Raw genomic sequence first — 26,463 nt, forward strand, 5'->3', positions numbered from 1 at the left:
TATTTGTCTCATTCTGTACTCTGAGTCTTTTCCCTCTCTATCAGGAAGTGGGGGGCTAGCGTCTTTCCTCATTAAATCCTCTGGAATCTTGGTTGGTTCTTACCCTGATCAGAGTTCAGCACAGTGGTATTTCATCACATTTATATATTATAACTTGTTCACTTCTTCCCCAGTTTATGGGCACCCTCTCAGATTCCCATTCTTTGTCAGCCCCCAAAGAGCTAGAAATATTTTTAGTCATCCTTAGAGTTTGTTTTGCTGAGGATTAACCCCTCCCTTAACCTTTGTTGTTGAATCATTTCAGTTGCGTCCGACTCTCTGTAACCCCAATTTGGAGTTTTCTTGTCAAAGATGCTGAAGTGGTTTGCCATTTCCTTCTCCAGCTCATATTATAGATGAGGAAACTAAGGCAAACAGAGGTAAGTGACTTGCCCAGGTAAGTGTCTGAGGCTGGATTTGAATTCAGGTCCTCCTGACTCCAGGGCCATCTCTCCACTTTGCCACCTAGCGGCACTCCCTTAACTTACTCTCTTTCTAATTCCCTCCCCACTTCTCTCTTTTCCTTCCTATTTCCCTGTCAAGTAAGATATATTTCTGTACCCAACTATGTATGTATGTGTGTATATATGTGTGTGTGCTTTTTTTCTTTTGACCAGTTCAGATTAGTGAGATTCAAGTGTCAGTCAACCCCTACTCCTTGTTTGTATAGATGTGCATAACTTAGGTAGCCTGATTACATGAGATGACTTCCTCTAACCTCCCTTTCCCTCTCTTCTTCCCAGTCCATTCCTCGTCCTCTCTCCTTCCATTCTTATTTTTAGATCCTCAAGCCATAACATAACTACTCCAAGCCTTCTATCTAATTAGACTCCCTCTATGACCCACAATGATGATAGGGCTCAGAAGGGAGACACAAAAAATTTTCCCATATTTGAATGTGAGTTTATCTTTGTTTAGTCCTTTATCATTGTTCATTTGTGTTTCCCTTTTTATGTTGCTTTTACTTCTGTGTTTGAATTGCAACTGTTCCCCACAGTTTTGGTCTCTGTATCAGGAGTGCTTGGAAATCCTTTCTTTTACTAAAGGCCCATTCCCCGCCCCCCCCACCCCCCCTTTAGCATTATACTCAGTTTGGCTTCGTAAGTTTTCTTGGCTGCAAGTCCATGTTATTTTCTTTCTGGAATATCATTTTCCAAGTTCTCTGTTCCTCCACAGTGGTAGATGATAAATTGTGACTGTGGCTTCTTGGTACTTGAATTCTTTCTTTCTGGCTGCCTGCAGAATTTTTTCTTTGAACAAAAAGCTCTGTATTTTTTGCTATAATGTTTATGGGAGTTTTTATTTTGGAGTTTCTTCTAGGAAGTGATGCGTGGATTCTTTTTTTCTACTTTGTCCTCTAGTTCTAAGAGATCCGAGCAGTTTTAAGATTTCTTGACATAGCATTTCTTGGCTTCTTCTTGTTCTTGTTCTTGTTCTTGTTCTTGTTCTTGTTATGGCCTTCAGATAATTCGATGATTATCAATTATCTTCTCCTCAATCTGTTTTCATTTTTGATATTTTGCTATTTGCTATTTTGCTATTTGCCTTACATTTTCGTCTATTTTTTTCAGCCTTTCTACTTTAATGTCTCATGCTGCCTCCTGGAGTCTGACTTCTATTTGATCCATTCTAATTTTCAGTTTGTTACTTGGTTAAGATTTTGTGCCTCTTGTGCCAAACTGTTAATTCTTTTTCCAATTCTTTCTTCCATTTTTTGTTAATTTCTTGTTCATTTTTTTTCTCAAAGAACTTTCATTACACTTACAAAAACATCTTTTAATTCTTTTTTCCCTCTTGTTTCATTTCTTTCAGATTTGCACCCAAGTTATGTTTTCTCTGAGGCTTTAATTGTAGATGTTTTAGAGTAATTTTCTTCTGCATTGTGTTTTGAGCATCCCTGCCACTTCAATAGCTCATTATGGTGGGGTTCTTTTTTCGTTTGTTCATTATTCCAATATGCTTCCTGACTTCAGACTTGATGTTAGGACTGGGCTTTTCCACATTTCTGGAGGAAAGGCCTGGGCTGGTCCTGTTGATACTTTCTTGGGGATGGGGATATGTGGTTATTGAGTGTTGTGTAGTTCCAAGATCTCAGACAGATTGTGGACCTGCAAGCTTTCAGTGCTCCCAAAGTGGTCTAATCCAGGGCAAAGTCTGTTTGTTGCCCTCTTGTTCTGACCTCTGCAAATTTTTGACCACGGTTTGGGTCTGAGCAAGATTAGATGGCTGCTGGAGTCATCCCCATCAACCAGGAGAGCTTTGTTGGTTCAGAGTAATTAAATTATATGTTCTCCTTTGGTCTGGGATTCCTGGCTTGGTTATTCCTCTGCAGCCTGGGCTAGATGCTGGAACTGAGGCACTGCAGTGCTCTCATGGTCTGAACCAAATCACTGTTGTTTGCTTCTGAATGTACCTCTTTCTCCATATATCACTCAAAGCCTCCCTACCTAGGAACACCACAGCTGTCATGCACAGGTCCACTTCTCACTCTGCCCTGGATCTGGACTGCTTTTTCACACCAGATTCTATTACAGTCACTTGGTTTGGATTTGGGACCTCTTCTTGTCCTGGTGCACAGCCTCTCCCTGGACACTAGAGTGATCCACTTGCCATGTGCTCCTGGCCCCTCCTTGCCGTTGTCCAAAGACTTTCTTGTCTGTTTGCTTATGCCAAACTAGGCTGTACAAACGCTGTGACCTTTCCTGGATTTATGCACCAAGATTCATTCTGGTGTATTTTCTAGATATTTGGAAGAATCAGTGGATGGGAACTCACCACACTACTTCCTACCACTCCCTGTTCCATGTTTTTAGGTCTTTTCCAACTCTGGCATTATATGCTATAATGTACCCTATAGATATGACATTTTCTGTCTATATTCTAAGGTACTCTTCCAGTTCTGACATGTTATATTTTAGATCCCAAGGTACTTTCCAGTTCTGACATTCTAATTTCCTTGTTTTAAGATTTCTGGCTCTGATATTATATCCTAAGGTCTTTCTTAACTGGAACAACCTACATTTGATATTCTAGGGGCCCTTGAAATTCTAACAAAGTTCTTTTTTATAAGGTCCTTCCATTTCTCATATTCTGTATTTTGACCTTAGGAAGGTGGGTTGCCAACAGATTGTAGAAGGTCCTAAATGTCAGGCTAAGGGGTTCATATTTTATCCTAGAGGTAATAGAGAGGCAGGGTCACATCTCAGCTAGGGGAAGTTTATTTAGGAAGCTGTGTGGATGATAAATCGGAGATGAGAGAGACAGGAAGCATGGAGACCAATGAGGAGTTACTGCCACAGGCCAGGTGAGAGATGATGAGGTACAGAATAAGTTCCAAGATTCTTTCTATCTGTGCTGGTCTTTGTTTTCTGCTCTATGTTCTCAGGTCTCTTCCAGCTCAGATAGTCAATGTTCTAGCAATCTGTGATTCTACATATTAGGAAATTCCCTCCTATTGCAGTAAGAATCACACAATCACCAAATTTGAAATTTGAAAATTTTGAAATTTAAAAATTTTGAAAATTGAAAATTTGAAAATTTGAAAATTTGAAATTTGAAAGCTGGAAGGAACCTCAGCAGCTACCAAATCAAACTCATATATGAAAGGAATCCCTGATATGACATTCCCAATAACTGGTCATCCAGTATCTGCTTGAAGACCTCTAAGGAGAGAGACATCTGGAGATGAGCCAAGTTGGCCTTTTTTTCAACTTCTACCCATTATTTCTGGTTCTGCTCTTTGGGCCCAAGCAGAACAAGGCTCATCCCTCTTCCATATGATTGCCCTTCAAATACTTTGAAACATATCATGTCCTCCCTGGGTCTTCTCTTCTCCAGGTTAAACCCTTCAAGTATCTTCAACTAATTTTCTTATGACAAATTATGTGTGCAATTGAACTATGTGAATTCATCAAGGTGGCACTAAAGGGCGTTACTGGAGGAAAAATAAATGGAAGAATCCAAGATAGGGTTTTTGGTCTGGCGAATAAAAAAGAATCCTAAGATTCCTGGAGGAATTTGATTGTGAAGCTCTCTAGCTAGGTCTGCAGGCTCCCAGGTGTTTTTCTGCTCCATGGTTTAGACTGCTGTGTCATTGAGAGATGCAGTGGGTCAGGCTGTCCTGGCCAGGGTTCATACAGATTGTTAGGATGCTGCTGCGGGTTGAAGTTCTCAGGTTCAGGTCTGGGGGTAATTGGAATCTCTCCTAAATGTTGTCACTAGAAACTTCTGCCTCTAGATTCCTTATAAGACGTGTGCCCAGTATACTGAATGTATATTGGTTCAAGAATGTCCTGTTCTGGGTAAGCTTCATTGGTCAAGGGACCAGTGAGGACAGATTCCCTACTCTAGAGTAAACATTGTGGTGGAGTGGAAAGAGGAATAGATTTGGAGTCCAAGGGCTCCACACAGGCTCTCTGTGTTAACAGGCCTTAGGAGGAGGGACATTTACCTGAAATCAGGTGGGGAGTCATACCTGGTTTCTCCATTGGTAGCATGGGCTTGGGTCAGCCTGGAGAGGTCCAGGATCTGTACCTTGGGAACCCTGGACTTGCACAGATAGGCATAGTCCAGAGAACATGGGGATGGAGCCCTGGAGCATGGGAGCAGTTTTTTGACTTTCTCCCCTTCCCCTCCCCTCTCCCTGGGGTGACAGATGGACTCCATGGACTCCTGGAATGAGAATTAGAGAGTAGAAAGACCACTGGACTTGGTTTGGAGACCTGGGTTTGAATTCTTTCACCCTGGGCAAGTCCCTTAGATTCCCTGGGTCTCAGGTTTCCTATCCATAAAATGGGCATAACAATAGTATCCTTTTGAGGATTGTTGAGAGGCCAGTGTTTGGAAAATTGTAAGGTGGTACAGAAATAGAACCCACTGTTCTTTTTTTTTTTTTTGAGAACCCACTGTTCTTAATAGCTTGAAAGGCTTAGAGGAAATGGCTCTTTAGGGATTTTTTGAATTTAGATGGAAATTACCTTCTTTTCTTGTCTTTACAGAGCTAAGGATAAGCCTTTCTGGATTTGTAAAGTTCTTTAGAAAAAGGCATTAGGGTCTCTAGCAATTAGTGACCCATTGTTGTCTAACCACAGACAGGTTGGTGACTTGCTTTAAGATTTTACCCCTTTTCCTTCAGAAGAGAGAGAGAAAGCAATTTGATGGGGTTAGGGTAGCTGAACACTATACCGAAAGAAATCTTCCTGACCGAGGGCTGTAGCTGAGCTAGGCCCTACGACCATAAAATAATTTCGTTGTTGCATGAGACATACAGTCTGTGATGTCACCACTTACTGTGTTTCAGCTGTTCTGTCTTACTCTTTGCCAACTCCCCCTTCCTCCAAGCTTTGGGAAAGCCTTTTCCATTCCTTTCCTGGCTTCCTGGCTTTGGTTGCCCTACGGAGCTCTGGCTTGCCCTGAGAAGCCCCCTGCTTCATCTTTTGGATCACAAATTGAACTCTGATCTCTTAACCCAGGAAGGTTCTTTTCTTCACATTACTAGCCTTTTTGTTAATAGCTTTTAACTTAGCAGCTATCAGAAGATTGCTGTTCACATCCTACTTCCAACATTTATAGATTTGTGTGACTCTGGGCAAGTCATTTAACCTCTCTGATTCTTAGCTTCTTCCTTTGTAAAATGACAGGTTGGAATTTAGGATCTCTAAGCCTCTAAGGTCCCCCTTCCACTCCTAAATCTATCATTCTGTGATTCTGGGGATGATTTTTGTGGTTAAGTCATTTTTCAGTTGTATTTTGACTCTTTGTGACACCATTTGGAGTTTTCTTGGCAAAGATATAGGAGTGGTTTGCCATTTCACTCTCTAACTCATTTTATAGATGAGGAAACTGAAGCAAACAGGGTGAAATGATTTGCCCAAAGTCACACAGCTAGGCAGTGTCTGAGACCAGATCTGAGCCTTCTTGATTTCACGCCCAGCGCTCTATCCACCACATCACTTAACTGCCCTTGGAACAGGATTATCTTGAAATGGCTACTTTATGCCTCTTATAATTCTTCTAGTTCTTGTATTTTCTGTTACTTCCTCCCTGAATAATCAAGCCAAAATTATCTTTCAACTCTGTTTTGCCTCTATAGATAAAAGAGGAAAGAAGGTGCCCGAGTGAGGGTCTGGAAGCCCAGAAGCCCCCAGGCATTGGCTACCAGAGGATCATGGGGATTCTAGGGCCTAGACCCGAAGGGAACCTTAGGGAGCATTTCATAGATCCAAAGTCACCTAGGTAGTTAGCATTCCGGCCCATGGCTTCTGCTCCCACATCTGTGTTCCTTCCATAACAACACGCAACTATCAAAGTTGTGGGGCATAGGGAGGTAACTCTCACAAATTCCAGAAGAGGAAGGCAGTGTCATATAGTGGAAAGAACACTGAATTTGGAATTAGAAGAGCTGGATTTCAATCTGAGCTCTACCACTAAGTAAACTGTGTGACCTTTGCCAAGTCCTTTCTCCTTCTCCTCTGAACCTTAGTTTCCCTCTTTGTATAAGGCTATAGTGGATGGAGCATTGGACTTAGAATCAGAAAGACCCAAGTTCAAATCCTACCTAAGATTCTTACTAGCTGTGTGAGCTGGGGCAAATTATTTAACCTCTCTGGTCCTCAGGTTCCCCATCTGTAAAATGGAAACAATGATAACACACAACAGAGGTCATTATCTGGACTAAATGAGATAATGGATATAAAGTACTTTGCAAACATTATAAAAAGGGAGGGTGCTTTATATAGAGAGACTAATACTATGATAATAATGAGGAAATTTGACTATATTGTATGTGTAGAACAGATCCTTGTTGAGATATGGGTTGGACTGAATAGCCGTAATAGCTCTGTGAATCACATTCATGACTAAATGGTCTCAGATACTTTTCAGTTTTGATGGTCTTGCTGTCCTGGGGGCATTTCTTTGTAACCGTAAAATCACTTCCTGAGGTTCCTTCTATATCTGGAGAAGGTCTGCCCTCCTGCCCCACCCACCTTCTCTCTTGTCTTACAAGACCATGCCCATCCCCCCCCCATTTCCCACAATCACTGGATAGACAGAGACAGACACATGGAGAGCTGTACAATGTCTTTTCTTGGTCGCAGTTGATTTTGTACATCTGTAGTTAGCTTTTTGCGTCATACAAAGTTGGGAATGGGGATGGGGGTAGTGGCAGCCATGGCTTTAGGTCAGTTTCGAGGGGGTGGGAGAGGGCCCCCCTTCCCCCAGGCACTGACACATTCAGGGGATGCAGGGCCACAAGGACACAATTACACACAAGAGGGTTGGGGATTGGATTGTCTCTGAGGTTGATGGAAAGCAAGATGGTCACTCAGCCTGGTCTAAGGCCCCCCCACCACACACTTCTTCCCCTGGGACCAGGACTAAGGGCCTCTGGGGAAGGTGGAGGTAAAGGGTCCAGAAATGGGGGGATAGGGTCCTGCCCCCAGCTTCCAGATGGATCCAATGAATAGGGAGGCTACTCCCTGCCTTTAAAACTATTTCCTGAGATCCCTTCTCTTCTTCTCAGGTTCCTGGAGCCAGAGCCACTCACAAGTGACTTAGTCCTGGAGATGTGAGTCTACATCTTGGATTAAGGGCAGGGTATGGCTATCAGTCTCGCTATTCTATCTCTTGTCTCTCTGTATGGATCTCAGGAACCAGGCTGCCAGGGGCAGACTTATTGCCTAAAGAAGTATGGCATTGGGGTCCTGCATCTGTCAGATACCCCATGTTTTAGATATGGCATCCACCAGCCTTTCAGATCAGAACCCAAATGGGAGGTCTGGGGGTCTAGACAAAGCTGGCCTTTATTTCTCATTCTTAGCTGACGGTTCTTGGCCAGGGAAGGGTGGCAGAGGGCTTTCCCTCAAACTCTGCTTTTGCACTGTTCTGAACACATTCACTTTATGCACACATGCTAGCTACACCTTCCTCTCTGCTACATGCACTTGGTTTCCTGAATCACCAATGAGTTTTCCCAGGTGGGGATCCTGCGTATGTCACATTCTCTATTATCAAGTGCCAACGGATTTCCATGGATGGCAGTATGTATTCTCCTTCTCTTTTCCCATTTACCTACACTGTGCCTTGTCAGCAGATTTTATCTCATTGTTTATCTGGGCTGGGAAGCTAGAAACAGTTTGTCTTAAGCTAGGCCCTGCCCCCAAGTAGTGTGCCATGCACTAACTACTGCCACCCTCCACAGCTAGCCTCTTTCTCTCTTTCTCTCTCTTTTCTCTCTCTCTCTCTCTCTCTCTCTCTCTCTGTCTCTCTCTCTCACACATACACACACACACACACACACACACACACACACACACACACACACACACACACATAAATTCTCCAGTCCATGCACTGGATGCAAACATAGGTAACCTCTCAGACTGTGCTCCATATATCACCTCCTCCCCCTTCCGGTGTACCACACATACATATGCCTTCTCTAGGTAATGTCTTACAATCAGCTATTGTAGTCAGTGTAAGTGACATACATGTCTGTCACATTTCTTAATTTACATGCCATACTTATATCCCCCTAACAATGTGCTACCTACATGGCACCCCTTTCCCAGGGGCCTATGTGACATGCATACATTATGTCATCTCCAGATCCCTCCTTGATCTGCCCCCTGGGGATGCCTGGATTGGGCAAAGCTTGACTGGGATTAGAGTTACAGTTCTTAGGCCCTCTAGAAACAGTCTCCTGGGGTGTATCTTTCCCCTTTCTCCTATTTCTTAGGAGTGGTCCCCAAGGAAGCCAGCACCTTGGGGGTGGTGGGGCTTTCCAGGGCAACTAGTGGTTAAGTCTTGAACTTGTAGGAGGTCTGGTATGTATGTGGAAAGGTCTTAGTGGAGAACTAGCTACCCTCAAGGGCCCAGCTCTGCTTGGCTTGTGGCAACAGCAGTAGCAGCAGTCCTGTGCCCTGGGGAAGAAGAAGGGGGTACTTTGGGAGTCTAGACAGGCTTTTCCGAAGGAGAAGGCCCTAGGCAGCTGAAGGCTCCAGGGATTCCTTCCACTAAGTAGGTATATTACTCTTTCTACACCCAGAAATTGTTTATATATGTTTGCAGACCTTTTCTTTTTCTGTTAAAGTTTTTTTTTCCTGATTTCAAACCCAATTGTACTCTTGGGAAGCCCCTTATATGTCAGTAGACTCCTTGTGTGATTTGGATTCTCTCTGTATGCACAACTGGGAATCCCCTTGTATTTCTGTAGGACACCCCCTTCCCCCCACCATGTGTCTGGGAATTCCTTTGAAGAACTTTGGACCTCTTATAATTGGGCATCCCCTTGCATGTCTACAGACCCTATGTTTGGCTGAGAATTATCAGACCTCTTTCTTTTCCTGAAGATACACACATTGAGGTTGGTCCCTGGAAGTCAAAGGAACCTCTGATATTTCTCCCTGGAGCTCATGATAATGACAGATGACAAGAACCACTACATTCTCTTAAGAGAGGCAAATGGCTAAAGGACTATTCAGTTTCTGCTCAACACCCCCTTAGCCCCGGTTTACCCTTCACTTCTGGCTCCACAAGACCTTGCAGGGAGACCATCTTACTCCAGCAACCATGGACAAGCAGAGACAACAATGGGGTGATACAGCAGTTGAGGGGGTTGTTTCCCCCATTACAGAGACATACATGGACACACTCACAAATATATGACCCTGGGGGCCAGAGACTAGGGCACAAAGAGGCAGGGGAAGGAGTTGGGAGTTGGGGGGAAGGGAAGACCTGGGGGCTGTAGAAACAGATCACCCCAGGACAGAGGGGATGAACAAAACTCCCTTTCTGGTTTTCTTAAATCTGTGTTTTTTTTTTCCCCTCATCTTTAAAGTATTGCAGTCTAACTGATATGGCTTTAACTATTGGAAACGGACAGAGAAGACACGATGTGAGCTGCTTTCTCTTTTGAAATTAAAGGAAAAATTCTCTAAAATGAAACACCCCAGTATGCAAACTGGGGTGATGGTGAAAAGTGGTGGTGGGGCGGCGAGGGGCGGGCATAGCAACCCTCTTTGAGGCATCTCCCTCTTCCACCCCATATCCAGCATGGCTTCTCTGTTATAGGGACAAAGGACAGTCCTGTTCCTCCCATGGCCACCCAGACCAGTCTGAGCTGCCAAGTGCTTCCCAGGACCCAAATAGGATTCTCCCCATCACATCCAGTGAGGGAGGAGGATGGCAAAGGCTTGGCTCAGGGAGCCCAGGGGAAGAGGGAAAGTCTTGGACTTGTAGGAAAAACTTCTCCTCTCATCTCTGTTCCAGGAATGGTGATGGGTAGGAATTGATTGGTCTAAGGGAGAAGAAAAGATATTTCCCAGTCCCTGCTACCACTCTCAGTCATCTAGCCAGCCTGCAGTGTTATACATGCATTTTCACACACTCTCTCTCTCTCTCTCTCTGTCTATCACACACACACACACACACACACACACACACACACACACGCAGAAACATAGTCCTGTAATAACACCCCTCCCCATACACATAAACATTCTCTAATACATGCCATTTTTAACACATAATTTCCAACACACACACACACACACACACACACACACACCCTCTCTAATATAGACAATCTATGATATGGACACACAATCTCTAGCACACACACTTTCTAAAACACACACCCACACAATCTCTGTACATACATATTTGAATCCCTAGCATTCTTCTAGTCTGTAACACAATCTCTAATACACACACATATAAGAATAATCTCTAAAAGATACACATACAATCTTTGACACATCCATACACACATGCATATTTATAACACATACATTCACACCATCCCAACTATAGACATACCCATTCTGCCACCACCACTCTCGTTCCACCCACATTCATACATACTTTCACGTTCACAATCCTCCCTGCCCCAGGAATTCTCAGAATGGCAGAGAGGCAGAGTATTGGGTATGGGAGGGTAGGGTAGGATAGGCTCAAGTCGGGTGGGTAGGGCTTTCCTTGGCATGTCTGAGAGGAGAATTTTTTCCTAGCCACAAGACAGACCAATAGATGGAAGGACAGATGCCTGCTTTGGGGTTTAGCATATGGGCAGACAGATCCTCAGCCAGAATGGGAGGGCAGCAGCTCAGCTGGGGCTGTCTCCTCCCATAGGACCAGGGCTAAACTGTAGGTGAGCCTGCCTTCAGTGTCTCAGCCTGAGCCCTGCTTATGGGAGTCCTCCTGGGGGCCAGTGGAACTTCCTGAACACGTCGTCCACTCAGGGCCCTGGAAGCGCCTGGATGGGCTGGGGGGGTGGGGGAGCAGCATGTCCTCTCCACTAGATGTTCTCTGGTTGAGGATTGATGCTGCTCGATGGCTCCAACTGTTAGTGTGTATTTGGAAGGGGCTATCCTGTTAAGGTAAGGACCCCAGGCTGGGGGAGGGAGGGCCTAGCATGCCTTTTCAGGAGAGAAGGGCTCAAGCTACCCCCTTTACAGATTAGGCTCCACAGTGGCCACAAAGATATGAGTGGAGGGTGGAAGCTTCCTAGGGTACAGTGGTATCCCAGGGGCAACCTTTTATTGCCCTGTGGGAAAGATCTGCTCCACTGACAAGGGAAAGGCCAGGCTGCCATATTTGTGGCAATGGGAGTCAACCTTCCTGGTAGTACTCTGCCTGATCTCTACCCAGTGGCCCCTTAGAACTCCAGAATACTCCTTTGGTTAGGGCACAGGCCCTTCTCTGACCCTCCCTATACTTCTGGTCCTATCTAGGTCATTGATGAAAAGGGAATAAGGCTAGGGTTGGGGACTAAGAGACTCTAATGATACCTCCCACAGTCAGTTGATCTTCCTTGCCACTCCCAGGTCTAGCCAGGAACAGGGAGGGACTAGGCTGGGAGGGGCTGTTCTTACCACAGTGGGCTGAGTCCCTGGAACTGATGTGAGATTGAGGAGGCCTAGGGAGATATGAAGGAACAGAGATCTGCTCCACATTCCTCTGGGATTGGCTGATGGGCTCCCTAGTGAAGGGTCCAACATTGGCCCTTGCCCCCTCATCCTTGGGCTATGTTGGGCAGGACTGGAATGTGTGGGTGTTTTGACCCATTGGGGTTGGGGAACAGGGCTTAGAGTTCCAGTGATCTCTAGGGGAGTAGAGGAGAAAGAATAGGCAACCTGACCCTCTTCTCCTCTGACTCCTTCCCCTAGGACCCACTGGCCTGGCCCTCTCTCCCTTCTGTGGCAGTGGAAATCATGCTCAAGGCATGAGGAATGTTCCTGGTGGGAAGAGGTTCGGGAGGAGTGTGTGCATGTGGGACTCAGTGGTCAGGCCTTTCCTCCCACTTCAGCACATCCCGGGCCTCTCCTGAGGTCATCAATGGTTTGGTCCTAGTTTCTGGCCCTCAGCCCAGGCCAGCGGCCTTCTTTCCCTAGGGCTCCTCAAGAGGCCCAGGGCACTGTGGGGTCAGGGGACAGTACTGAACAGGGAGGGGGCCCTGGGAGTTTCCGGCCAAAGATGAGGGGCTTGGGTCCCACAGTCCATGTGAGGGGTGGAGGTGTATGTGTGGGGTGAGGCCAAATGAGGTTTGCCCTTCAAAATTCATACTGAATGGAAAAGTGGAATAAAAATTAAAAACAAAAATGGGACTGTTGAGAATGGGATGGAGTTGGGCCAGGGTTACTTCTTGAACATGTCCTGGAGAGGCCCAGGTAGGTACTTGAGAACGGTGTCCAGGATGCTCTCTTCTTCCTCCTCCTCCTCATCCCCACAACCAGCTGGAATGGCTTTCTTGGGGCGGGTCAGGCTGCCCTCACATGGCTGCTCCAGGGCGGCCTTCTCTTCAGCCTCCTTCTCCTCCTTCTTCTTCAGGCCATACTGTATAGGGAGGAAGAAGGGGCAAAGGGGGTGCCCAGCTGTAAGGCCCTCTCCATTCTCCCCTGCCAGGCCATCTTTGACTCTTCCAAGCACCTGTGTCTTTGCCATTTGAGACCTGGCTTATTTATTAAGATAACAGGAGTAGGAAGAGAACTTAGAGGTCATTTAGTTTGATCCTTTTATTTTACCAAGGAGGAAACTGAGGCCCAGACAAGGTCAGTGGCATGGGTGGTAAGTGGCAGGGGCAGGATTCAAACTCAGGTTCTCTGACTTCAATCCAATCCTGTTTCTCAAGGTTAAAGGGGGGGCCTCATTGGGTTGGGGAAGGGGTGAGGGGTCTTCCAGCTTAAGAGGTGACTACAGGATTCCCTTGTCCAGGAACTTGCTCTCCAAGGACTTCCCATAGGAAGCTATGCTGCTCTAGGGGTGATTAAGTACAGGGGTGAGAAGGGAGTGAGCTGTACTGGGAGCATATGAAATGTTCTATTTCCAAAAATCATGGAACCAGCTCAGTTTATGAGAAAGAGCATTGGAACAGGGTTTTAGGTTACTGTGTGACCTTGAAAAAATTTAGTCTCCTCTTTAAGCCTCAGTTTCCATATCTATAAAATGGGAATACTAATATTGACCCTGTCTCTCTTGGGTTTTTTTTGTGAAGATCAAATGAGTATTTTGTAAACTATGAAGTCCTATGGCAGATATGAGGGATGGTGATTGTTATTACAGATAATACTTGGGAAAGGGAAGGGAAAGGAAGTGGGAAGGACAGACTGACCTTGTCTCGAATTTGCTGCCGGACTTTTTCCCGTTCTGCCTCCATGCGAGCATGTTTGGCTTTGCGTTCTTCCTCCTGCTGTCGTAAGGCCTCCTGCCTCTCCTCCTCCTTCTTCTGGGCATCTGGGTCCTTCTCCTCCTCACCCCCCAACATCTTCCCCATGTCTTTGGTGGCCCCTATGGAACAGTAGGAGAGAAGACTAGAATCAATCTGAGGGAAGGGGGGGCTAGGAGTGAACATGGGAGGGGAGAAGGGAAGAAGGAACTGAGAGACAACAGATGGATAAAGAGAGGGACAGAGGGGCAATGGAAAGGACAGCTAGAAGGAGGAATGCAATGAGAAATGGAAGGAAAAAAGACTAGAGAAAAGCATGAAGGAAGGTATGGAAAAAGGGCTAAAAGGAAGGATGGACAGAGGAAAGAATGGGGGAATAGAAGAATGAACGAAGGAAGGTAAGGAGAAAGGAAAGGGTCCAATGAGGAATAGATGGAAAGATAGATAGAAGACTAAGGGAGGGACAGATGGAGGAAGAGAAGGTGGAACAGAGAGAAGTTTGGTAAGGTAGATCTAATAGAAGGGGAGAGATAGTGTGCTGCATGTGTTAGAAAAGATCATACACCTATATGAAGAAGATTTTTGAATCTGAAGGGACAAGGGAGCTTATTTGAGGATCAAAGGAGAGGAAAAACAGAAGTGATATCCTTGTGAACATGTATTATAGACTGCCCAGCCATTTAAAGGATATCATAGTAGACTCAGAAGGTAGAGGAGACAAGGAGAGGAACAGGTACTGTAGAAAAGAATTCTGACCAACAAAGAGGAATTGGTTGGTGAAGTGGGAATGCTAGAAATTTGGAAGGGAATGACCTTGTCATCTTGGAGTTTGTAAAAGTGAGGGAAGAGCATATTCTTCATAAATGCACAACATTTTGAAAAATTCAGAGAAATGGTGGATATGAGGCCTTGGCTGAGGCTGTATAAAGAAGGATTAGAGGCTTTCAATAATTAGATTGTGAAAGAATAATCATGAATGATTCCAATGAGGAAAAAAAAGAGGGAGCTCTCTTAAGTCTGATGCAACCACACAAAGAACTCTCAAACTTAGACAAACTTAGATTTATTAAACACAAGAACAAAAATAGAATCATAGAACCAAAGCATTGGAATCAATCTAATAGTTGTCTAATTCAATTTCCATCTGAACAGGAATACCATCTCTATCCCTGAAAATTTACAATCAAGACTTCATCTGAAGACCTTACAATCATTGTTCTATCCTTTACCACTTTCTAAGGCAGCTCATTCCATTTTTGGACAAAAGGCATGTAACCACTAGGAACTGAGTAAGAGTATGACTGTGTGTACATGTATGTGTATGTGTGGGATTTAATTTAATATTTATTTTATTTAATCTTTAAATTTATTTATTTATTTAAATTCCCAAGTAGAGTAAGGTAAATCATGACAAATAAGCTTTGGAGGACTGAATTATGGTAATTAGTACATTTGGCTCTTGAAAGAAATGAGAATGACCAGGAAGGTATTAGCTTTGAATGGTAAATAGAACCTGAATGTTGGATGATCACTGGGATCAGGGGAAGAGTGTGCTCAGGGTGGGAGGTAGGGATTCCCTTAAAATAAGATGGCAGATGGCCATGCATCAGGGACAGCTCCAAATCTGGAGTGGATAGAAATTGGACTTACGTGTCCTCAAAGTGGTATCTTCCAGAATAGTGAGATTATGGAATTGAGAGTGGGGCAGGAATGGCAGCCCAGTATAGTAGAGAGAACATTCAGCTTGTCAGAAAACCTGGGTTCAATTACTACCATTACTACTTTTATAATATTGTATAGTATTATATAATAGTATTATAATATAATAACCTAACCTCCATGGTTCTCAGTTTCATTATCTATGAAGTGTTAAATTAGATGATCTCTGAGGGCCCTTCAGCTTCTGACATTTTATGTTCTAAGGTCCCTTGAAGTCCTGAAATGCTGTGATGCTGTGATTCCTGAGCTCTAAAATGGCAGTTCTCTGCTCTGCATATTTGTTGTGTTTTACCTTCTTGTTTTTAAAGGAAAAAAAACCACATCAAATTTCTGCCTTTGGGTGAGTTGAGGAGGCATTCAAGCCAGGCCAGGCCAAGTCAGGCAAGCTTTGGTGGCAGGAGAAGAGAGAAAGAGAGAAGGGGCCACAATTAATAACATCATGAGCCAGTCAGTTAAGGTCAATGACTGTCAAAGTGACAGTAGAACTTATATATTCTAATTCACAAAGAAGTAGATTTATGGAATCACTGACTATCAGAGCTGGAAGGGCCCTTAGACACTATCCACACCAACCCTGTCATGAAGAAATTAAGGCACATAGAAAGAGGCTGATGTGTGCAGTGTCACAGAGCTCGTAAATGGGATTGAGCCCAATTCTCCTGATTTGAATCTTTCTGTGATTGCACCACAAAGGGCTTGGTCCCTTTTCTTGCCCAGGTTTACATTATTGCACAGGGACTGATAAAAATAGGGTTAGGAAGGCTCAAGCCCAGAAAGTGCTGAAGCCCCTCAAAAATGCTAAGGTTTTTGAAGCTATATTTAGAGTTGTTTATAGAAGATGGCATAATGCTAATAGATGATGAGGAAGTTGACCTAATTGGTTTCAATTCTTCTATCATCTTTTCCAGCAAGAAGGATGGTCTTCAAATTGGGAAAGAGCAAAAACAATTCAACTCAATTCAACAAACATTTATTAAGTATCTATTACATGCAAGGCATTATGCTAGGTGCTGTGGATAGAAAGCCAAAAATGAAACACTTTCTGTCCTCAAGAAGCTTATGTTCCAGTTGGGGTAGAGGAGGAATACAACATATACATGGATAAGTAAATATGAAAATCCAGAGGATAGAGAGCATTAATAATAGGGGGATCATGGGATAAAAAACTGGAAGGGACCTTTTCATTTTATTTTCATTTTTGTGAGGCAATTGGGGTTAAGTAACTTGCCCAGGGTCACACAGCTAGTAAGTATCAAGTATCTGAACCAGATTTGAACTCAGGTCCTCCTGACTCCACAGAGCTCGTAAGTGGCAAGGCTCTATCCACTGCACCACCTAGTTGCCCCTAGCCTCTTCGTTTTATAGTTGAAGAAACTGAGATCCAGTAAAGAGGTGTGACTTACCCAAGGTCACATAGATAGTAAGTGGCAGAGCCAAGATTCAGCTTCTGACCCAAATCCACAACACAATGCTGCTTCCCAGTTTTGATTTATAAACAAAGTGGCTACCCACTGAGGATCCATGCTTGTCCTTATGCTGTTTAACATTTTTTATCAGTGACTTGAATAAAAGCATTGATGTTATGCTCATCAAATTTGCAAAAGACACCAAGCTGAGCTGGGAGGGATAGTTAACACAGTGGATGGCAGAATCAGGATCCAAAGCTCTCTTGAAGGGCTAGAGCATTGGGCTCAGTCTAGTTAAGGTGAAATTCAATAAGGATAAAAGTAAAGTTTTACATCAGGGAAACTTCCCAATTTCATAGGGTTAAGATGAGGGAAACATGGATAGACAACAGATATTCTGAAAAAGATCTGGGGGGTTTAGTGGACTGCAAGCTCAATAGGAGTTAGCAGCATGACATGGCAACCAGAAAAGCTAATGTGATTTGGGCTGTAGAAGGGGCACAGCTTCTAGGAACAGGTAGGAGATAGTTACCCTATAATCTGTTCCTATCAGACCTCATCTGGAGTATTGTATTCAGTTCTAGGAGCTGTGGTTTTAGGGTATTGATAAGCTGGAGTATTCAGAGGAGGCAACCAGAATGGTGAAGGGCCTTGAGAACATGCCATATGAGAATCACTTGAAAGAACTAGGCTGGTTGAGCATGGAGAAGAGAAGACTTGTGGGGTGGGGCATGATAGCTGTCTTCAAGTATTTTAGGGACCATATATTACATGGAGAAGGGACTAGATTTGTTCTGTTTGACCCCAGAGGGCAGAACCAGAAGCACATGATGGAAGTTGCAAAGAGGCAAATTCTGCCTTGATGACAGAAAACAAAAACAACTTCCTAATGATGAAAGCTGTCCAGGAATGGAATGAATTGCCTAGAAAATTGGTAGGTGTCTTCTTCCTTGAAGGTATTTAAGCAAAGACTGGACAACCATCTGTTGAATATATATCTTAGTGGGGAGTCCTTTGTGTGTATGAGATGGACTAGATCGCCACAGAGGTCCTTTCCAGTTCTCAAAATCTGTGACAAACCAAACTGTCCAATTTGGAACCAGTACCAAAAGTATGACATCTTAGACTCTCTCTCTCTCTCTCTGTCTCTCTCTCTCTCTCTCTCTGTCTCTCTCTCTCACACACACACACACACACACACACACACACACACACACACACACGCATGCACACACGCACACACACACACACGCACGCTCCTGTATCTCAGAGTTTACAAGTTCTATTCAATAAGTATGCTCTATTGACTCTGGGCATTTCTGTTGGTCCCCTGGAATTCACAGAAGAAAACCATTTATATATAAACTCATAGGTCATGGATGAAAGATCTTATGAATAGGCAGCTATTCCCCATCTTTGAAATATGAATGAGAATTGCTACTCTGTAATATACAGGGTCCTCAAATATCACTTTTTATAGGATGTGGACTTAGGACACTTTTAGTATGGCAGAGTCAATGAATGTGGGTGCCGTGCCTGTTATTAATAATGATAGCCATCCCTGCCTCCTCACCTCTATATGGAACTCCCCACAGATCTAAGACATAGGTAGTTCAAGAAGCATTATCATTTCCAAAAAAGGCTTTACATAGGGGTTGGTACCTTAGCTGAACCTTGAAGGAAACTAGAGATACTCAGAGGAGAAGGAGAAGAGGAAGCAGTGCATTTCAAGTATGGGACAATCTGTTGGAAGACTTGGTGATAGGAGATAGAATGTTGAGTTTGTGAAGCAGCAAGGAGGCCACCTTGGAGGGGATGCATCCTTCCCTTTACATTGGCTGTCCCCAAACCTGTAATTCACTCTCTCCTTATCTCTGCCTCATAGAATCCCCAGTTTCATTCAAAACTCAAATGACATTACCACATTCTACTTGAAAAACTTTCCTCATCTCCCTTCCCCCAAGTTAGATCTTTGTCCACCGAAAAAAAATCGCCTGGTATCTATTTTGTATATACCTATATATGTATGTGTTGTCTCCCTAGCTAGATATTAGACTATGTAAGGGCAGGGACTCTTTTGTTTTTGTCTTTGTATTCCTGTCAAATAACAAGAGTTTAATAAATAGTTGCTAATTGTTTTTATTTATTTATTTATATTTTTTTGTTTGTTTTTTGTTTTTGCTTTTAGGCAATTGGGGCTAAGTGACTTGCCCACGGTCGCACAGCTAGTAAGTGTTAAGTGTTTGGTCTGAGGACAGATTTGAACTCAGGTTCTCCTGATTTCAGGGCCACTGCTCTATCCACTGTGCCACCTAGCTGCCCCAATACTTACTAATTGTTGATTGAATGAATGTGGAATGCATTAACAGTAGTATAATGAAATACTTGGAAAGGTAGCTGGAACCAGATTGTGGAAAGTTTTAAATTTAATTTTAAGGAGTTTACATTTCATCCTCAAGGCAAAAGGGAGCCACTGAAAATGGTTGAGCAGTGGAGGAAAATTATTTTGGTAACTATGTGGAGGATGAGGAGAGATGAGGCTCAAAGAAGGGAGAACAGTTAAGAGACTACTCAAAATATTTCAGGCTGGAGATGATAAGAACCTGAACAAAACATTCTAAGGAGGAAATTTTAGCCCAGGATAGAGGATGAGATAAGAAGAGAGCATCTAGCTAGAATGCATTGCTGCCTCCAGACCAGGTAGGTTACATCCTAGGGGGCTGAAGGAGTTTCTAGGTGTAAGATAATAGTATTCGGGACCTTTGAGCAATCATGGAAAATGGGAGAGGTGCCAGCAGAGATGGGCAAATGTGGCCTTGCTTTTTAATAACTGGGGAAAATGGTGGATTTTAGTAGCTGCAGAACAATAAACCAGATGGTCATTTTAGGAAAAATTCAAGTCTGGATTATTAAATAGATGGTTTGTGAACATTTAGAAAAGCTTTCAGCAATCACAAAGGGCCAACATGGATTTACTAAGAATAAGTCATGCCAAACTATCCTCATTTATATGCTGTATTCCCTTCCTCCCTGGCCCCATAAACTTCTTGAGGCAGGGATGGCATTGTTCGTCATCTATTCAACTCCAGCGCCCTGGATAATGTCTTGTATGTGATATGTGCTTAACACATGTTTGTTGGATATAATTTTTTGTTTTATAAGTGGGGTTGCATATGTGGGTAGATTAGGAGGACTGGAAATCAGGTAACATGAATTCTAGTCTAGCTTTGCTACTAACTTGGTCAAGCCACATCTGTTCTTTGGGCCTCAGTTTCCCCTCTGTAAAGTGAGAGGTTCCAAATGGGACCCAGACAGCTTCTAGATTCTTTGAAACTTCAACTGAATATGTTGGAAGCCCCCTTTTAGCTCTTATGATCTATATTCTAAAGTCTTTTGCAACATTGGCATTTTATGTTCTTTGACTGTATGACTCACCCCCAAGGGCTTGCTTCATAACAAAGTCCATAGTTGTTACTCCAATTAATGTGCTCTAACCAGCAGCAGAATTTGCATCCAGGGCTTATAGTAGGACTGCTGAGAGGAAAAATGCCACCTAGAAAGGAAAAATGATGCTGATTAGGTACAAATGTCCTTTCTAGGCAGGAGGGACAGACAGAGTAGCAAAAGACAGAGTTTCCACAGAAATACAACTTGGCTCAGAAAAAATAATCACTTCCATCTCTATTTCTGTAGTAATTTAAGATTTAACAAAGTGCTTTCCTTAAACAACAATGACCCTGTGAGGTAGATAATGTAAGGATTACTATCTTCATTTCATAAATGAGTTAACTTGTCCCCCAAAAAGTGAAATGACTTACCAAAGGTTAAGTCTGACATTGAGTGTCAGACCTGGGATCCAAACCCTGGTCTGACAGTGCGTGTCAGACCTGGGATCCAAAACCAGGTCTCTGGCATTCAAGTTCTGTGCTTTTTAATATTGTATCAGCAACTGAGGGATTCAGATCCTCAATTTAGCACCCAAGGCTCCAAAACAATGCTTCCTACCTCAGAGTACATAATTTTTCTTGGGGTTCATGGCAACAGCTATGTAGTAGAAAAGATTCTGGACTTGGAGTCAGAAGACCTGGCTTCTAATCCTGACTCTGCCATTTCCTACCTGTGTTGCTTCTCTGTTTCCTCATCTGCAAAATCGGAGTAATAATTCTTGTCCTCCCTAACTTAGAGGGCTGTGATAAAGGGAAAGCACTTTGCAAAATCTTAAGTGCTACAGAAATGTAATTTATTACCAGAATCCTCCCAGATATACATCTCTTCTGCATGACATACGCCATTCCAGTTGCACACACCGTCTTTTCCCTAGCTGAAGAGCTACCTCGTAGAAGAGAGATTCTATTCATTCTGCTTAGATCCAGAAGGCATAAAGAAGAGAAATTGGGAAAAGCTACAAGGAGACAGAGCTAAGCTATATTTAAGGATATAAAGAATTTCTTAGCAATTAGATGTCCCACGGTGGAATGGGATCTTGGAGAGTCAGTGGACTGACTGCTCCTGGAGGTTTCTAAGAGGCTGGATAACTCCTGTCTGGATGACTATAGGATCCCTACAAGAGGTGGGAGGTCTACAATGTGACCTTTGAGGTCTCTTCATGTTCTGAAGATATGGAATTAGGTGCCCAAACCTTTCTTCTCTTTTCTGGGTCTTCAGAAGTCTTGTCCACTTTCACTCTAGAAGTAGGACAGGGGAAAGAGCCCTGGGCCGGGAGTCAGGAGACCTGTGCTCTGCCACTAGTTCATCTTGTGACCTCAGGCAGTTCAGTTTCCCTCTCTGGACCTCAGTTTCCCCATCTGTAAAATAAGGGAGTTGGACTAGATGATCTCTGAGGTCTCTTCTGACTCTAAAGTCCTGTGATATTATACTCTTATGGGGGCAGAGTCATTGCACAGGTGGGAAGAAAGAGAGGAAGCTGCCAGAGTTTGAGTAGAGGCCTGAGTTCTGAAGGAGGGACATCTTGGAAAGCAGTGATGAGTGACACCCTGGATCTTGACAATAGGCTTTTACTGTCACCCTAGTAACTCCTGGCCACACTGAGTACTATCCCCTGATCAGAGATAGGGGCTCAGGATTCAGCAAAAATATAGACCCAGCCTTAGACTCACACCCACAGGCACCCAGTCATGTACACATGCTCATGCAGACATATACATATATACTCACACAGATGTGTGTATAAACAAAAAGGCATAGGCATATACAGAAAAATGAGGTCTGGGGCTCTGATGGATATGGAGGGAAGATAAGAAGTTCTGCATTAATCCTAAGTTGGGGTGCAGCAGCATTGAAGGAGTGAGTCCTGAAGGGCTGGTGAATCAGTCACAAAAATTCATGGTGGCAGCAGCAGCTGCAGGAAGGGGGTGGGAGCTGGAGCAGGACATGAACACCCTTGATGGTCAAACTCACTTTGAGGCTAAGCAAATGATGGCAAAGACCCAGCAGAATGACTGTAACAATAGCTACATGTGTTTGCATGTATTGATGGGTCTTTGTATGTGTAAATCTCAGTATCTATATGTATAAGCATGTATTTATATTTGTATGTCTATGTGTCTGAATGCATATATTATGTGTGAATCTGTGTATGAATCCCTGTATATCTTTGGATATGTTTGAGTCTGAGTGTGTGCATACATGTGTTTTCATAGGGGAACACACATACACACACACACACACATACATATATTTACATTTATATTTGATGTCACCAGGGGGCCCCTCTAGCTGGCTCTTCTGAGTTTTTGTGAACCTGTCAGGGTCAAGGTCTGAACTTGATTCTTTCAATTTGGGCAATACATGGCCTCTGCACTAGGTCTCTCACCCCATTATCCCCTTATGTAGAGGAGCTAAGGGAGCTAGTGATAGTGATGGCAGTAGGGTTAGGGAGTGTCCCTCTCTCTGTCACTGTCTTTGTGACTTTGGATAAATCACTTGTCCTCTTGGGACTCAGCTTCCTCATCTGTAAAATGATTGGCCTAGAAGATATTTTGGTTGTTTTTAGCTCTAAATTTTACAACCTTAGGTTAAATCATAGGATTGGGAATTGGAAGTGAACTTAGAAATTATATTGTCCAACAGTCCATTCTGTAAAATGAGGAGTTTACTGATGAGGAAGCCAAGGCCTGAAAAGGTTATGTGACTTGCACTGCTCTGGAGTGAGATTTTCTACATGCCAAAAACATCCACACAAATGCTTCTTGCAATCCAGGATCACCAAGTGCTTCATTGATATCTTTCTGCTAGGAGGCCCTTCAGATATTCATAAAAATAATAGCTTCAATTTCTATAGCATCTCAATGTCGATGACCCTATGAAGTAAGGAGTGCAAGTGTTATCTCCATTTTTTCAAACATGGAGAGTGAGGGGCAAAGAAATGAAATTACTTTCCTAGGGTCACACAGCTAGCCAGTGTTGGAGTTGGGATCTGAACCTAGGTCTTCCAGATTCCAAGCAGGCTTTCCACTATGCTAGTTCATCACCCAGAAGATCCTAATCCAAATCCAAAGGCAAGGAGCAGAGCCATCAAGAGGTGTATCTGTCCCTGAATGCCCTCTCCTCCCACTCTAGGTCACCTCTGGATTCAGTCAGTACTGAGGGTGGGGTTCCATGGTGAAGACAGGGAGAAGAGGGGAGGGGAAAGTGAAATTTACCCTGGAGGTAGAATATACCTTCAGGGCTGGGGGATATACCTTTACTGACTGGATTCTAGTACCCATCTAGGCTCTAAGGGACAGGTACATTTTCCTCAGGATTTTCTCTCCTCCTATCTAGTATATACAGAATGAAATCAAGTGTCCCAATGGAATGGGAAAGAGGGAAGTGTTCTGGGGGCTGAGAGGAATGGAGTGTCTTTGGAGGGAAATGTAAGGAGGGGCTGTTTTATGGTGAGGGAGAATGGTGGGGGGGGTTTGGAAAGAAGGAAGGCAGAAGTGTACTGTACTGGGGAACGAAGGAGGAATTTTGGAGGGGGTAGGATGGAGGGAGAGAGGGTGTGTCTTCTGAAGGTGGTTGGGTTGGATTGCAGGGGGTATCCTGAGCAGGCAGGGAGCCATTATGCAGGCAGGCAGAATGTACTCTGTGTGTCAGGGGTGGGTGGGGGGGGGGAGAAGGGGGGAATAGGGATAACATGATAAATATATCTGGCTGAAAGGTGGAAGAGAGACAGATCTCCCCGGAGACAGCCGCGCTAAACCCAGAGCTGAGGTTCTCCTGCAGGAGGTGTCCAGATCTCAGGGACTCCTGCTCAGGTCCAGCAGGAAAGTCGGTAGGAAACTTTGCAGTAGCTGGGGCAAGCCCCTCCCCGATGGGGGCCCAGACTCAGTTTCTCGGCTGCTCCCATTGCCCTTTTCCTCCTCCTCCTCCTCCTCCTCTCTCTTTCCCCATCCCTTCCACGGTTGCAGGTTCCCGCCGTCTTGCGGTCTTCGGTCTGGAGTGTGTGTGTGTGTGTGTGTGTGTGTGTGTGTGTGTGTGTGTGTGTGTGTGTGTACGCGCGCGCGCCCGCTCGTGTGTGTGTATGTGTGTGTGTATGTGTGACTTTTCCCTCCTCGAGAGGGGGTGGCTCATAGCGAGACCCTCCCCTTTAGCTTTTTGGAGCTCCTACTAAGGGCCAAGGATGCTATCCTGGTCCCCGTCACCTTAGGTCTATTGGGGTTGGAGTTGGGGGGACAGCTTTCCTTTCGAGGGCAGAGGCTTCTTAGAGAGAGATTTCCCTTCTGGGCCCCTGACTCGGCCTCACAATCCGATGGCCTCTCGCTCTTTTTCCTAGGTAGTCTGCCAGTCAGCGCTCTGAACCCTTCCCGGAGCTGTCCCGTCAGCACCCCCCAAGCCAAGACCCTCTTGTCTCTTCTTGGCCCAGTCCCGCCAGCGCCGCTCACACTGACCTGGCTGCCCCTGACGCCCGCCAGTCACTGCAGCGATCCCGCCTGGCCCACAGACGCCGCCGCCGCCTCCACTTCCCTCCTCCCGTTCCTGCTCCGGTCCCGGCCAAGTGCAACTCTGCTCTCCGAGCCCAGCCTGCCGCCGCCGCGGCTAAACACGCCCTCCTCCAATCCCTCCCATCACTCTGCCCTGACGCGTTGCCTCTCCCCTTCCAGATGGGAAATTCAAACCTCTCTCTCTCTCTCTCTCTCTCTCTCTCTCTCTCTCTCTCTCTCTCTCTCTCTCTCTCTCTCTCTCTCTCTCTCTCTCCCCCCCCCTCTCTCTCCTTCCCCTTCTCTCTCCTCCCTCCCCTCCCCTCCCCCTTCTCTCTACTTCATTACCCTCCTTTCCCTCTTCTCTCTGTCACTTCTTTTTCATTCTCTTCACCCCTCTCCTCTCTAATGTCCATTCTCTCTCATTCCTCTAACCCCCTTCTCTACCTCTCCTTTTTTCTCTCTATGATTTTCATCTCTCTTTCTCTAACTTCCCCTTCCTGTATTTTCTTCTCACCTCTCCTCCTTACCCCAGCTCCCAAATGCAGGGTAAGCATCTTCTCTACCTCTATCCATACTCTTAAACCTATGCTCTCCCATTATGGCTACCATTATGGTGACCACTGCATAAATGGATGAAAGTGCCTTTTGAGGAGGAGAGTTCTATACTTGTGTGGGGAAAGAGAGGACAAGAGGACCAATTGTACATTTTGGGGGGTGTCTATTATATTCAGCATTTGCTTTTTGGGGATCTCAAAATACTAACCTTTCGCCTTTTCCCCACTGCCTACGTAAGGCCATAGAGACTCTTTGTGTAGAACTGAAATAATTTTGGCCTTATTTCTTCAAGGAGCTCATCCTCTGACCCCACTCCTTCATCTTCTTCAAACCAGGAATTCTTCCCTCACCACCATCCTCAGGGATGGAATCTGAGAAGACCACAGGAGCAAGTGAGAAAAATTTCCTCCTCAAGTCTCCTATGAATATAAAAACACTTATTACTGTCTTTCCTTCCTTCCCCCCTCCAGAGAGGGATTGTATTTTGCCCACCCTCTCTACTTCCAGCTTGCCTATATTAATCATTCCTGGCTGAGGGGAAACAGCCCCCAAGCTGCGGTCCTGCATTGGGACCTGAGAGTTGCAGCAGTTCATAAATAAGTCACAGCCACAGCAAAACTGCAATGACTTAAGTTACATCCCTTCTTCAGCATTGCCTCAGTCCTGTATTACTGAAGCGGGAGAAATAGAGTAATGTAATAGAAAGAGCTTTGGATTCGGACTTAAAAGATCTGGGTTTTAGCTGTAGTGGTGCCATGACCTCACCATGTTGCCTTTAGGGCCCTGTCTGGACCTCAGATTCCTTCTCTCTACAATGAAGGTTAGGTGTTCTTTGAAGTCCTTTTTCAGTTCTGACTTCTATAATTCTAAGGTCTCATCAAACTCTGACATTTTATATCCTAAAGTTTCTCTCAGTTCTGACATTCTGTGTTCTAAGTTCTTTTACAACTCTGAAATTCTATGTACTCAAATAGGTTCCTTCCAGTTCTGACATTTTATGTTCTAAGGTCCCTTCTACCTTTCATATTCTATGGTCTAAAAGTCTCTGTTTCTAGGCTCCTTCTAGCTCTAAAGTTCAGTGATTCTAGAATGGGAAAGTAGAGACTGGGGTTTAATTGCAGTGTGTTAGGTCTGTCAGTGATGGCTACCCCGAGGG

The 26,463-nt window shown here is 44.5% G+C and overlaps 1 protein-coding gene across 3 annotated transcripts in view; it reads right to left on the reverse strand.

Moving 5' to 3' along the window:
- Window positions 1-7,107: 7,107 nt before the first annotated feature.
- Window positions 7,108-26,463, reverse strand: part of CPLX2 (complexin 2) — an 83,776-nt gene continuing 64,420 nt past the window's right edge. The window contains exons 1-4 of one of the 3 annotated variants that reach the window (XM_020998847.2): window positions 25,516-25,579; window positions 20,263-20,380; window positions 13,649-13,824; window positions 7,108-12,873 (exon numbers count right to left, since the gene is read on the reverse strand). In XM_020998847.2, the coding sequence (XP_020854506.1) occupies window positions 12,676-12,873; window positions 13,649-13,824; window positions 20,263-20,293 (405 nt within the window). In that variant the 5' untranslated portion in view covers window positions 20,294-20,380; window positions 25,516-25,579 and the 3' untranslated portion in view covers window positions 7,108-12,675. Of the gene's footprint in view, window positions 12,874-13,648; window positions 13,825-20,262; window positions 20,381-24,719; window positions 24,846-25,515; window positions 25,580-26,463 lie in introns of those variants that run through there. The other 2 variants (XM_020998845.2, XM_020998846.2) reach the window with 2 other exon arrangements.

This window comes from Phascolarctos cinereus, unplaced genomic scaffold, assembly GCF_003287225.1.
Source record: "Phascolarctos cinereus isolate Bilbo 61053 unplaced genomic scaffold, phaCin_HiC Scaffold_2;HRSCAF=192, whole genome shotgun sequence".
Taxonomy (NCBI): domain Eukaryota; kingdom Metazoa; phylum Chordata; class Mammalia; order Diprotodontia; family Phascolarctidae; genus Phascolarctos; species Phascolarctos cinereus.